A 15397-nucleotide genomic window follows, 5' to 3' on the forward strand; every position below is an offset into this window, starting at 1 on the left:
CATTTTTGATTAGCAGCTAACAAAAATATTGTGTTTTACTTAAATTTCCAGCACTGGCTTTAGTGGAAGATTTAACTACAAAATAGGCAATTTCTGTTAGGCTGTCATAAACACTTAATAACAAAATCAACAGAAATATATGATAAGGTTACTGGGCTCCTTTTGTTAATGCCAGCTGACAAATTATTTTACATCTAAATGAATAAAACTGTGAGTTTCAATAAAGGGGAAAATGAATCCATTTTTAAATATATTATGTGAAGAGAAGATAGGTAAATAGCAACCAGCATTAGCTGTATTAGAACAGCATAACCTGAATTTTCAGTGTTTTAGAATCAGGAAAATGCTGCAATGAGCCGTGGTAGCACAGTGGTTAGAAGTATTGCGGGCAAATTCAGTTCACTGCCAAGGATTCGATCCTTACCAGCTCAGCCTTCCATTCTTCTGAGGTGGGTAAAATGAGGACCCAGATTGTTGGGAGCAATATGCTGACTCTGCAAATTGCTTAGAGAGGGCTGTAAAGCACCGTGAAGCGGTACATAAGTCTAAGTACTATTGTTATTGATAAATGTGGTTTGTTATAGTCAATGACTAATGGTGTGGCCTAGCGACATAGAAAAGATAATGACCTTGTTTTCTTTTTACTACTGACCCATTTAGAAATGTGGGAACTCCAGAATTCATGATTATTTTTAACAGATAGCAAGATTATATACTTTTGTGCAACAAACTTTTAGATAATCCAAACAATATCTGAATGATCGTTCATACTGATGTACTTTAGTCTTAATGCCGACATTTGTAGCCTTGACTATGACTTTTGAATATACTGTATGCTGTAATCTAGGGGGTTAAGCTGAGAAATGCTGAACCAGCTATTGCTACTCCAGTGTGACATAAAATATGATTTAAATAATGTAATTCATTTAAATAATGTAATTTATTTTTATAATTGGAATATCCACATTGACTTTTTTTCCTGCCTTCGCTTTGTAATCATTCATTTTCTTTACTTTATATCCATTTTTCTCATTTATACTAAGTAAATACATCTAGCACACTGTCCTTAAAACTAAACAGAAGCTGCAAACAGTGATGAGACTACCAAAGACGGACAGAGAGGATTTAATCTTGCAATCTTTCCCATGTTAGTGATAAAAAGTATCTCTCTGAAGTTGTTATTAGCATAGAGACTAGACAATCTGTGACCTGTTGGGTCATAGTTTCAGAGATATTTCATTACCTAAATAAAGAAACCAAAAAAAGAATGACCACAGGTGGGCAAAAAAAGCAGCAAGAGCAAGATTGATTTCCAATATACTGTCAGCTTCCCTTTTGAGTTTCCTTACGGGAAGATGGCAAGGAGCATCAGAAATTTTCCTTCCTTCCTTCCTTCCTTCCTTCCTTCCTTCCTTCCTTCCTTCCTTCCCTCCCTCCCTCCCTCCCTCCCTCCTTCCCTCCCTCCCTCCCATACATGGATATGTCTGTGGAATGACTGGGAGACAAGTTCAGTTCAAAGGAGAATATCTTCCATAGTAAGATAGGTTCAAGGATCATGGACAGAATAAGTCTGTACGATGGAAATGAAACTATGGGACTCACTGAATAAATACAGCTGGAAGTTGAGAAGGCAGGAATTTACAGGATAGAAATATCAAACACAAAAATGCCAAACCTTTGTAAAAGAAAGAAGGAAGGAAGGAAGGAAGGAAGGAAGGAAGGAAGGAAGGAAGGAAGGAAGGAAGGAAGGAAGGAAGGAAGGAAATGCTAGCCTAATAATATGATAGCTAACTCCAGTCCCTTAGAGAGCTCTTCATCTGATATAATTAAACCTATGCCTATGGAAGCGGGCACAGTATGTGTGACCATTCATAGGGAAGACCATTCTGAATTGTCACTATCTGCTGCCTCCCTTTGCTTTCCTTCACGGAGAAGAAACCTTCCTTAGAACAGACAGCTCTGCAAACCTGCTACTGTTAAAACGTCTTTGTTATGAATTTTCATACAATTTGGGAAACCTGGTAATAACACTTGTAATGAATTCAGATTCAATTACTGAACTAACACCGTAAATATTTCAGAGAAAATTTGAGCACAAAAATCTTACACATAAGAACAAAACTATCACAAAGTCTGTGTTATTGAGTTGCAATTTCTCCCAACATAATGAAAATACTGCATCGTTGCGATAATAAGCTCACGTAAGGGTACAGTGTTACTTGTAAAGCAGCATTATGAGACTGGCGAAGACTACCATTATGGCTGGCTTCAACCCTATTTACATTCTAATCCATATTAGCTATAGACGTTAATCTACATAATCTTGTCAAACATTTTCTACATTTAATAATTTACTGTACTGTGAAGTTTCCTATAGTAAATTACTTTATAGTTCAGTTTCAAAAACCTGGTAAGTTGTATTAAAGGCCATAACCCAGAACCAGGTGACAATCTGATGAATGTGAATTTCTGAACCAATACCGCCCAATGGCTTTTCCACTTACTGAATTAAGCATACACATTGATTCGTGTTCATTTCTCGCAAACCAAAAAAGGGTTCAGAGGATGAGTATCGAGATAATGAGGATCTAAACACCAAACCCCAAGAAAAATGGTTAAAGGAAGTGCCCAACTTGGTGAACTCTCCTTTGATAGATATCTTCAGACAGAGGCTAGACGGTCATCACTACAGAGAAGTTGTAGTGCAGCCTGTACTGACCAGAAGACCACAACCAGTACTTTTTATGAGTCTCTAACTTATAACATATCAAGATATGAGTTATTAGCATAGTATGTACAATGAAGCTGGAATATAAATCGATTACGTTACTGATGCAATTCATAAAAGGTAATTTTATTTTGCTCACCTAAAGCCAACAATTGGACATTCCTTACAGATGTTGCACTTGGCCTGATGTTTTGCTGTTTCTGAAGCTGCTACTCTGTGTAGAACTGGCAACCATACCATAGATTGTGGCTCCAGACGCATCCAGTCTATGAACTGCTTTACATCAATTTCTGGCTTATTATTATGCTGATAAATGAGGATGAGATTAAAAAGATTTTAACATTCATATTTAAGCTTCCTGTCCAGTCTATTATCTAAAAAAAAATGTATTCCAAGTTTGACCTTCAAGGAAACAATATTCAGTCAAAGAAGAAAAGACAATTACTTCCTCTGTAATTGAAGCGCCCCTTGTACAGGTAGTTGAATTGCAATCATTCTTTTTAGTGACTGCTTGAAGTTATAACAGTACTAAAAAAAAGTGACTTATGACCAATCTTCGCACTTATGACCACTGCAGCATCCCCATGGTCAGGTGATCAAAATTTGGGCTCTTGCAACCGGCTTGAACTTATGATTGCAGCATTCATGGGGTCATTTGATCACCACTGGCAACCTTCCCAGCCAGTCTCTGACAGGCAAAGTCAATAAAGCCAGATTTGCTTAACAACTGTGATATTCACTTAACAACCATGGCAAAAAAGGTCATAAAATCAGGTGTGAATCACTTAACAACTTCCTTACTTAGCTATGGAAATTCCAGTCTCAACTGTGTTCGTAAATTGAGAACTATTGGTGTAAACATTTCCAATCAGTGCTACAAACTTATGAGACTAAAGTCCATTCCAGGCACTTCAAATGATTAAAGGAAAGGATGGCAGTAATGGGTGCATAAACCTTGTGCCCAATGTCTAGGGTTTCCTGCCTGAGCAGGGAGTTGGACTAGAAGACCTCCAAGGTCCCTTCCAACTCTTCATTTGTTATTCTGTTATGTCCCTCTTCCTTCAGAAGTGACTTTCAAATCTTCAGAAGGTCTGTAAGAGACTCCCTCTGAACCCAACTAACATCTGAATGTACTGAATTTAGAGCATCCAGAAATGGAAACAGACACAATTACCTGCTGGAAACAGCTGCGGACACTGGGCTCAATGTTACTGCCTCCAAAAGCAGCTACTTCCCCAAGCTGTCGTGGGATTTGGATAGCATCGTGCAATAACAAGCCAAGCTGCCTCTGGTCACACATTTCAGTAGGTCCGGCCACTTCTCTAAAGAGATCTTCAAGGCAAAAAGGGAGGGGGGGGAAAAGGACACTTGCTTGAGAAGGAGCAATTTCTCATTTCTTCCAATTTTACCTGCGAATTACTCTAAGCCATTTCTTCCTTAAGTACACAGCATAGAAATGCAAAATAGAGCTTTCCTTATAATTCCTGTAAAATTTGTATTTCAGGCACCACTTTAATGTCTGCCACTCTCTACCATTTCTTATTTATTAATAAAGGAAGATCACAGAAAAATAAATCTAAATTCAACACTCAGAACGAGGAAGAGATGTTTTAGGGCTATTTCGACTTGGTTTTGCCCCTTAACAAATACTCCCTCTGCATTCCACAGTGACATGTTGGCTATTAAAGTAGACGCTACCATATATTTTTTTCTGTTTCTTACAAATAGTATGTGAAAAATAAAGAATAGAGATACTTTCTCCACCAAAACTGGGGGGGGGTAAGTTTCATAGCAGGGGTGGGTTCTACTTACCTTTACTACCGGTTCGCAGTGGGGCTGCACGCATGCGCTTGCTTCGCTCGTGCGCACACTCTTCTGCACATGCGCAGAAGTGTTTTGGTGACTTCAGGGTCAGTGGGCGGGGCCTCCCGCCAGTTTTACTACCGGTTCTATAGAACCGGTGCGAACTGGGGGCAACCCACCACTGTTTCATAGCAATCAACAATATTGTTTATCAGAGACAAGCTAATTTTTTTATTCTTTTGAAAATGTAAATAATTGTATTAAAAGAATCCATTTTTGTATTTCTGTTATATTTAAGCTGTTAGATTAACACAGACCTGTCTAACCCTTGGCCCATGGGCCACATTTGGCCCTAGACAGCTGATAATGCAGCCCCACAAGATTGTAAACTGTTAACATTATTATGTTATTTTATACCTTAACTGTATTATATACAGGTAGTCCTCAACTTACAACCACAATTGAGCCCAAAATTTCTGCTGTTAACTGAGAGATTTGTTTAGTGAGCTTTGCCCCATTTTATGACATTTGTTGCCACAGTTGTTAAGTGAATCACTGCAGTTGATAAGTTAGTAACACGGTTGTTAAGTGAATTCCCCGTTGACCTTGCTTGTCAGAAGGCTGCAAAAGGGGATCACATCACGCCGGGATGCTGAAACGGTCATAAGTATGAACCAGTTCGCCAAGCATATGAATTTTGAGTACATGATCATGGGGATGCTGCAAAGATCCTAACTGTGAAAAATTGTCATAATTCACTTTTTTCAGTGCCGTTGTAACTTTGAATGGTCACTGAATGAACTGCTGTAAGTTGAGGACTACCTATATTCTATATTCAGCCCAAGGCAATTCATCTTCACTCAATGTGGCCCAGGCAAGCAAAATGTTGGGCACCCATGGCTTAATAGCAGCAGTGAAATCCACTTACCTTTGCTACTGGTTTGGGAATGGGAGCATGCGTTTCTGTGTATGTGCAGATGGTAAAAAAACGGGACGTAATGACAGCCTCCTGCCGCCAGCGCTACCGGTTTGTGAGCCGGATAGAACCAGGGGGATTTCACTGCTGCTTAATAGCTCTTCAATATATTTTAGAGTTTTTGAAGTACAGCACCAAGCTACACTACACCATTCACTCTGAGAACCTAAGTCTCTTTCTGAGGTCTTAAGCACAGAGTATTTGTTTTCTAAAATCACTCTCTAAATTGAAAGTATCTTTCTTATTTTATTAAAACACATTCTGTTATGGGTTAAAATAAAAGATAATCCTATCAAAAAGTTACAAAGTTACGATAACATTCAAACAATAAAATACCTAGCATGTTTCTCTATCAAGACTTGTACTCTGTTGGTTTAGCAGATCTATTTAAATACCACATGGAAGAGAGAAGAGAATCTGACAGACTTTCCCATTTCACTTATCTGAAATGACTTCAGCACATTCTTCCTAGTCTAATATTTACTTAATCATTTATACTGCATGCTTAAGATATATTTATGAGCTGACAAACATGAATCACACCAACTCGTCTTCCAAATCATAAAGTATTCTCGTGTCAATCATCTTTTATCAACCCCGAGGTGGAGTTACTTCTGTAAAATTATGTTCCCAATATGTGACATGTAACTTTTCATAAGTTTGTCAAAGAATTTATGAACTGAACGTTCCTTATTTTATGACATTTTTGGCTCCGAGTTCCACTGAAAAGCAACACAATATTTACCTATCATATTTGAAGCTAATTAAAGAGTATAGGTTCATTTATAATGTATTCAGAGGTGGGATTCACTTACCTTCCCTACCAGTTCGCAAATGTGAGGCCGCGCATGCACGCGGCCTTCTATACATGTGCAGTAGTCGCACATTACATCTGGGTGGGTGGGTGGAGCCTCCCGTTGTTGCCACTACTGGTTCGTGCAATCCGGACAGAACAGGCTGAATCCCACCACTGAATGTATTCCAAGAATCTGTTGTTTCATTAGCCAGTAACCAACTGCTTTTTTTTCTCATTTACTTGTATTTTGATTCAGTAATATTTTGGTCCAAATTAAATTGAGCGGGTGGTACTTCTTCTGTCACAGTAAACATTTCTTTAAACTTGGGGATTCCAAAATGATGTCTGGAGATTCCAGTGGTCCTGAGGATTGTTCCTTTTTGCCCAGTAAGTTCCCCACTCATATAATATGAGTTTTTTTTTTTAAAGTATTTTAATTAAAGGGGAAAAAAGCTTGCATGCTTCCAACCAAAACTTTTTACTTCTGAGACTGATAAAAATGGATGGTTCTAGCTGAGGACCAAATGTATTTTGTTTGTTTGGAAGCACATTTATTTGCCCATAATTAAGATAAGCAGGCTCATTTGGATGACATACAGAGGAAGATATCGAGAAGATGGCACGTACATCATGTAATGTGATGCTTTATCTGGTTATAAGCTATTTTACAAGAGCACCCACATGTTATACAAATTCCAGTGTGGACTAAAAGATCCCAGAAGACTAAAAGAAGCAGTTACTTTCTCAAGAGTGGAAGATATACTAAGAATATAGCAATAGCAATAGCATTTAAGACTTATATACTGCTTCACAGTGCTTTACAGCCCTCTCTAAGCAGTTTACAGAGTCAGCATATTGCCCCCAACAATTTGGGTCCTCATTTTACCGACCTCGGAAGGATGGAAGGTTGAGTCAACCATGAGCCAGTGGGAATTGAACTGCCAAACTGCTGGCAATCAGGAATTAGCAGGATTAGCCTGCAATACTGCATTCTAACCATTGTGCCACCATGGCTATTGGATTTCAGATCCAATAATTTTCAATATATGCAAATTGGATTATCTTATTTTTTATTTTGATGGATTGAGTGGATTTTCAGAGCTAACCAACTCTGAAAAGACTTTGAGCGACTTTCAATATTTAAAGCACAAAAACATAGTTAAAAACGTAAGTGCTTGGATGAATCGACAATAATCATATTAACAAGGGACTCAACAAACACCCTGTCTCCAGGCCTGAGAAAAAAGCCATGTCTTATGGAACTTCCTAAATAATTAAATAGTGGAATTTGTGCATATCTTGAGAAAAGAGGACTGGGACATCAAAATAGGGTTTAAAAGAATTCCTTTTTTATTAAACAAATATGGCACAAAGGATCATTTGCTAGCAAAGAAACAAAAACAATGTTTGTCATTTTATTTTATTCTGCAGATCTGAATTACACAGAATGCCCACTGCGTGCCCACTGTTAGCATCTATTATTTACTAATTCTATTACGATAGAAATTTAGCTTAATACAATGTAAAAGGCCAATGCTACTATGAACAGTAAACATCAAATCTACTTTGTAAAACAGAACATATAATCCATTGCAATGAGATGGGTTATTACTAATACAATCGTTTTATTTGCTTTACTTTATAGAACTAGATGGTTAGGTAAAGAGGAATGGCAGTTTATAAATATTCTAATAAATAGAAATCCCCCACTGTTTTCTGGTAACTTAATTTCCTTTGATTTTATTGTCCTCAAATGTTTATTTGAAAGGCATTTTTTTTAAATTAATGAAATTTGTTAACAGCTGAATTATACATAAAGTTACAAATTTTGCCCAAACTATATTTTCATTAACTCTATAGGAAGAAAAAAGTCGAACTTATCATGTGCTGCAGAACAGCATACAGTTCTATCTGCTTCTCATATAGTAGCAGGGGTGGGCTGCTGGGGGTTCGCAGGGGTTCGGGAGAACCTCTAGCTAAGATTCTGTGCAGTTCAGAGAACCCCCAAATCCCTGGCTGGCCCTGCCCCACCCTGCCCCCTCCACCCCATCTCTCCCAGGTGGCCCATTTTGGATGCAGCTAAGTGCAGGGCACGCACAGATGCTCAGGGAGGGCAAAAAATGGGGCTACCAGAAGTTTGGGAAGGCCAGAAACAGGCCCGTTTCTGGCCTCCAGAGGGCCTGGGGAGGCTGTTTTCACCCTCCTGGAGGCTCGAGGAAAGCCTCTGAAGCCCAGGGAAGACAACCCCCCCCCCCCGTGGTGCAGGAGGCTGACTAGGCCACGCCCACCATGGCCACGCCCACCCAGCAACTGGGCAGAGAGCCCCCTCCTGTATAGCATAATACAGTTATACATATAGTATAACTGGATAATCAACCAGTGAGGAAAGTAATAGAAATAGCTAATAGGAATCTGTATATGTGCAGAAGAGGGAGGTACAGAAAATTTACTAGAGATAGACCTTTTCAGCTGACTGTATATTTAGAATGATGTGAAGGTGTGATGGGGCATTAAAAATGCTTCCCGTAGGAGACTTACCTATTTACAAAATGGTTGCCATAGAAGTTATGTTTTGTTACAAAACATCCATTTATACTGATTGAACCAAACTGCCTCACTGGCTATTCTCTACTATCCCACTGGGTAGTTCTCTACTATACAGAGGCATTGCTGCAAATACATATAATACTAAATAAAACTGCTATTTGGCTATAGGTCAGTTTTCTTTAACATTACCAGAACATCTGGTATAGGGGCACACTTGCTTCTGAGGCAGAATAGAGATTACCTGTGCCTTACTGTGCTAATGAAGGCACAATGAAGAAAGTAGTGTAAGCCACTCGGAGTTAGCCTGTGGTCAAGTTGGGCGGCCAATAAATTTAATTAATAATTAATGATTCTACATTTTGAACATTTTATCGGAATGCGGACTTTGTTGAAACTGAAGCTGGAATATTGCCCTACTTCAAATACAGAATCAAAGGGGGATGTAAATTTAACAGTTTAATAATATTCAGTGACAAGTGTCTTTGTGTGTGCACACAAGCATGGCTATGGGTATGGATAGACAGACAGAAAGGACAGAGAAATGCACTTGTTCCAAACAACCCTACTTCATCTCTTGCCAAACCTTGAAAAAATTATGAGTTTTGCAGAATTATATTTAAAACATACTCACATCTGTATTTTTCTTCCAAGAGACCCTTAGAAAGCGATATCAAGCCAATCTTCAGGGATTGCACTCTGATTTTTCCAGTCCGGGCACTGTTATAGAAACAGCATTAAAATAGTTGGCAGGAGGAGGTATAATTTAATTCAAAAACTGAAAGAGCTAGCAAAAACACCTGGTGTACTTCAATTTCTAGACATTAGCTACTAATCATATCAATGAGTCTCTTTCACAAATGTTCAGTGCAAACTCTAAATATTTACATTCAGCTTAAACACATTAATTATAATGCATTGTAGTTCAAGCATACAGCATCACAGCATGTCCTAATAATGTGACACCCTGCATTGCAGGAGCTGATGACAAATGAATGCAAATTATAGTATCTACAGGTACATTAATATTTTTCAGAGCACGATTTGCCTAGTCTGAGTTTTACAAACTTTGATGTGTATGTACATTAGAGCAAAAATGTTGGGTGCATATGTCAATTAGAAAATGCATAGTACTGATTTCATCTAGCAATATGACTTCAATCTTTTGCGGTCTGGTATTTACAAAACCATCACTGGCAACAAAACCAGTGAAAGAAGAACATCCAACTGTGGCTGGAGATGGGTCAAGCAGTGCTTCTGCAAATGAGAAAGTTAATCAGGAAGACTTGCTGGGCACTGTTTTATTTATTTTTTCCTGGACAGTTCGCCAGTTTCTTCCCTCCCACATTTATACTTTTTCTGCCTTTGAGTCAATCTTGACTCTTGACAATGACCCTGGATCTTTCTGAAGTGGTTAAGGCATAAGGTTATAAACCAAAAGGCGGTGAATTCTAGTTTTGCCTTCCTTGGGGCAGTCATTGCCTTTTAGCCTTAAGAAGAAGGCAATAACCAACCGCTTCCAAAAATATTGCCAAAAACACTAGATCACTTTAGGAATGCTCAACCCCCAGACCCTGAATCACTACCAGACCATGAGCCGTTTGCAACTGGGCCGTGGAAACAGCGGACAAGCACATGCAAAAGAAAACTGAGATGAGATCTTGCAGAATTATATTTCTTTAAAGACTCCAATACCTGGACTCAAAGGAAATACTCAACTCAATATTACAATATTTAAAAGCCTGAGTCTGAATGTCTTTCAGTATTGCTAGCAGCTGTCAGCTAATCCTGAGCTGCTTGCAATTGTTTTTGACTGTGGTTGTGTGCCTCCGCCTGATTACTGTGACCTTGGATTGCCTTGGGATTTCTCTGGGCTAATATCTCCAAGTATTGACCCAGATCTACTCACATTTCTGGGTATTGACCCAGCTTCTGTTGTGTATCTTGCCTTTCTCCATTACTGAGCTTCTATATAAGTAGGTACATAGCCACTGAGATAACAGGATTCACTATGGAGATGCAACCTGAAAGCCCAATCCATTGTTTATGGCAATATTTATTAAGAGCCAGTAGGCAGAGAGAAGAAGAAACTACCTCAGTATTAATGTTCTACTTAAACATTAAATCATAAACTCAAGATTAATGCCAGCTAAATTCAGAGAGATGATACACATATGTCTTTCTGTGACATCTCAATTGCATGCATTGACACTTCACTGTGTTGGGCCTCCTATAATCCTTTGTCTAGATCTGATGATGTCTGGCTGACCAAACCTCTAAACTCGCGCTCACATTTTCGGTTCCGGGTGAACCGGTTGTTACAACCGACAGCAGCCCACCACTGCCTGATTTATACAATTTACAGGCAACCAGTTTTTCTTTTCAATTCTTTATGAAACAATTCACCTCATTCAGAAAGTCCTTAATGTCTGGCACTGCTGGAAATTCTTCCACAAGAAAATCAGCAGCAAGGATTCTAATTTCTCATGCTACTCTTTAGCTCCAGTACATTACTATGTTTTCAGTGTTACATACTTAAACCACATTTGCAATGCAAATGTTTATAGGCTTATGTTTAAAGCTGGTGCATTTTTACAGAGCAGATGTTAATGGATTCTAAAATATATGACTCTTTGAAAAATAATATTCAGTGATATCAAATTTCACTTTTGTTCTGTCTACTGACTTAATGTGAGGAATAAATAATTCTTAATGTGACAGAAATACAAAAGACAATAGGTGTTGCTGTCAATTGTTTTCACTTAATGTCTTACGAAGGCCATAAACATCAGTGAACATGTCTTACAGATGCTAATTAAATTCCAGATTAATAGTACGAGAGAAGCAGATGGTATCTGTAGGTGGGTAATTGTTTAAAAATGGTATACGTCAATGATATAAACCATGAGCATGTTAAGTGATGAATTAGAAACAAACCAAGCCCATTAGCGAAAATGTTAAGATAAAGTTACGCACAATCATTTTGCTGTTGGGGAATTTTACAGGAAAAGGGTAAACTTTGCATTGCTTGAACACATACTGTACAAAGTAGAAAATAACAACGAGTTATAAAAAGGCTAGGCAAGGTTCCACATGAAGCAAAATATCGAGGACCTGTTGAATTCTGTAATTGCGTTCAAATCTCAGTGGCTCCTTCTTCCCATAAAACTAGGCACCTAACAATCTCTAGATCTGCTTCATTTAAGGTATTTAGCCTTCTGAAAATAGTAATCAAGGGTATCTACCAAGCAGAAGTTAGTAAACACATTTGAGCCGTCATTGCCATTAAAAAAAAGCATTAAGAATATGTTCCACATATTACAGTAAAAGGACATTGCTGCACTTACAAGGTTTTCCTGAACTTTTTACACTTACCTATCATAAACATTGAGTAGCCAGTTGAGACACATATCTATGCAGAGTGGAATATTCACAAGATCTTCGTGCTTCTCTTCCATTCCACTGTAAATCGTAGTGAGGCAGCTGATGATATCCTGAACGCAAAGGAGCTGATCATTCTGAATCAATTTGTGCTGTTTAAAAGCTTCATTCGTTGAGGTTAAGTCCAAGAGGTCCACTGGCAATATATATATATATACTTGTTTGTGACAACTGAAAGACATTTCTTTTATCACAAATATATGAGTTCTTTAAGCCCTAAAGCAAAGCAATATTACAGCTCGAGAAGCATTTTCTCAGTTATTTTCCAACTCATGATGTTAAATAAAAGTGTTTGTATAAGCATTCTGCATTTAACAGTCCAAAGCCATCTGCTTTATAGATGTAGATGGAGAAATCATTTAGCATTTAATCTTGTTTGAAATTTGGTTTACTGCTATGAGAAATACTTGAGCTAGGATGCTGTGTCATTCATATCCCCATCCAGCACAATTTCAGTCATGTATGTCATCTCCATTTTATCTATTTATTGATTTTCTAGATACATTACAATATTCTGTGTGCATATATCAAACACGAAGGGTGCCTAAACATTTGAAGGCACCCTAAATTAGAATTCTGAGGAAGCAACACATCAATGTACTTTTGCGTAGGATAATATAACATGCATGAACAAGATTTATAAATATATAAAAGTTTTAAGGAAACAGAAAATATTTTTATTTCAAGTGGCACATCTACTGGGAAATCATCCAAATTAAGCATACAAGTTTGAGAGTGATATTCTTCCAAAAGAAGGTTGATATTTTTGTGGCATGGGATCAAAATGCTGATATCTTTTTGACATGGGATCAAAATGTTTTCATCTTCCAGGCTTTTTAACTACATGAAAGCCCAGCTAAAACCTTTAAAATGAGGATAATGTTATCTTAAAAGATAACCTTTGTGACGGGTGAAAAGCCTCAATATTCTGACAAAGTTCAAGACTTAATGTTTCTGACAAGAAGCACCATTTATAACCAAGAATTCTAAACTGGTATGGCAGCGAGGGCTTCTGGGTACAACATGTAAACAAGCATTAATCATCTTGATTTCAAAGATATCTAAACAGGATTCAGCAATTGCTTTGTATATTGGCATCCAACAGTGCTAAGCAGAGCATGCAAAATTATGTATCATTTAAAATCCCTTAATGATCTTGAAAAAAAATGTGAAAATGGGGCTTTGCACATATGAAGTGATAGTCATCCATTATGGAAGCTCCCGTTTTTGTTACTGCTGATGACAACAATATGTGTTAATTTCAAAAGGACCTGTAGTTACAATAGTGATTATGGGAAACTAATTATCATCTGTTCAATGAGATAGGAGACAAAAAAAAGCTCTTTATGAATTTTTCCCCAAGTAGTCTTAAATTATGGAGATAGGCATTTCATGGGGATAAAAAGGATTTAAGCTGGAAGCCAAATGTTTCCATAATTTTTAGAGACAACTTTTACCAGAAACGATTAAAAAAATGGCAAACAGTGTGTTATCTTCACATTCTTTTCACCTAATATGTACATTTGGAATGTTAATATTTAGTTTCTTTCAAATGATTTTATATGATCAGTTTGCCAGTTTTAGGATTAGTGATAAATTATTACATATCACTGATATGAAATTAGGCAGAAAAGCTCTTTATAATAGTAGGGCAGAAAAGCATTGGCAAACATTTGCTACCACTGATGCAGCACTAGCAATAAACAAAATCCCAATGTTAGTATTTCTCTCACACAATTCTCATTCCCTTCTTTTACAGAAGTCTCAGGAGACAATTTTATTCCTTTTTCCACAATTCCCAATTATAGGTAGCACTCCAAAAAGTGTTGCAGCTATAGAGAGTTTAAGTTATGAGGAAGGAGGATTATCATTTAGTTGTGCTGAAAATTAGATAACAAAAATATTGTAAATCTTTCTGCTTTTGTTATCATTATCCAGTGAGACAAAAATTAGTGTAGAATAGCTTTTCCCAACCAAGTACTCATCAAATGTATTGGTACTACACATATTCAAACTATTATAAACCAACATTGTAATTTTTAATAATTTTTATTAAAGCATATTATTGTCAACACAGACTCTAACGTTCTTCAGACATCTTCATAATTTCTACCTCAAAGCCTCTGAACTCTGCAATTGGTATGCTCTACCAATACAGTCACCTCTAACAATCAAATGATGAACCTCTGTTAAAAGTGATTCAATCCAACATTCTCTTTGCTTTAAAGTGTTATCACTATATAGGTAGTCTTCAACTTGCATCCATTTTGGAGGGATCATTTAAAGTTACAATGGCACTGAAAAAAGTGACTTATGACAGGTTTCATACAACCGTTGCAGCATCCCCATGGTCATGAGATCAAAATTGGGTGTTTGATAACTGGCATTTATTTATGACAGTTGCACTGTCCAGAGGTCATGCAATCATCATTTATAACCTTTCCAGCTGACTTCTGACAAACAAAGTCCATGGGGAAAGCCAGATTCACTTACCAACCACATGATTCAATTAACAATTCCTGTAATTCGCTTAGCAATCATGGCAAAAAAAGAAAAAGTTGTAAAATGGGGCACAACTCACTTAACAACTATCTTTCTCAGCAACGGAAATTTTGGACTCCCCCATGGTTGCAAATTGAGGACTACCTGTATATAGTCTGGCATTCTTAGAAATTTAAATTATAGTAACTATTTCCCATTTCGACTGACTATACATGACAGCTTGGTTTGGGTGACACCTAAAATGGAAGCATAGCAGAGTTGTTCATCCCAATTTACATGTTAGAAAATTATCGTCCTCAAATTAAGTTTTTCAACTTACTTTTGGTGCCGTCTGATAATAAAATATACAAGTTTCACTTTACCTATCCCAAATAGAGGTAGGTTACGAAGCTTTAAAAACCATGTTGAGAATAACTGTAAAGGTAGCGTTGTTTAAAGATCTGTCTATTGTTGAATTCAATATATTTAATAACTAATACAGTGACTTCTTATTTCTGCGCAGAGATTATAAAATGTTTTATTGTCAGAGCTGTTGGAAAGTAATAATAATAAAAAAAGAACACCTGTTAGCATTTCTGCTTCAGAGAGATTAGTTTAAAAGAACAAA

The 15397-nt window shown here is 37.3% G+C and overlaps 1 protein-coding gene across 1 annotated transcript in view; it reads right to left on the reverse strand.

Moving 5' to 3' along the window:
- The window catches only part of UTRN (utrophin), a 358125-nt gene that overhangs the window by 42930 nt on the left and 299798 nt on the right, over positions 1 to 15397 (reverse strand). Inside the window, exons 62-65 of the mRNA XM_070932667.1 lie at positions 12223 to 12424; positions 9482 to 9567; positions 3903 to 4060; positions 2868 to 3034 (exon numbers count right to left, since the gene is read on the reverse strand). Coding sequence (XP_070788768.1) covers positions 2868 to 3034; positions 3903 to 4060; positions 9482 to 9567; positions 12223 to 12424 — 613 coding nt within the window. The remainder of the gene's footprint in view (positions 1 to 2867; positions 3035 to 3902; positions 4061 to 9481; positions 9568 to 12222; positions 12425 to 15397) is intronic.

Source organism: Pituophis catenifer, unplaced genomic scaffold, assembly GCF_029215685.1.
Source record: "Pituophis catenifer annectens isolate HBS135680 unplaced genomic scaffold, rPitCat1.0.hap2 SCAF_1, whole genome shotgun sequence".
NCBI classification, from domain to species: Eukaryota; Metazoa; Chordata; class Lepidosauria; order Squamata; family Colubridae; genus Pituophis; species Pituophis catenifer.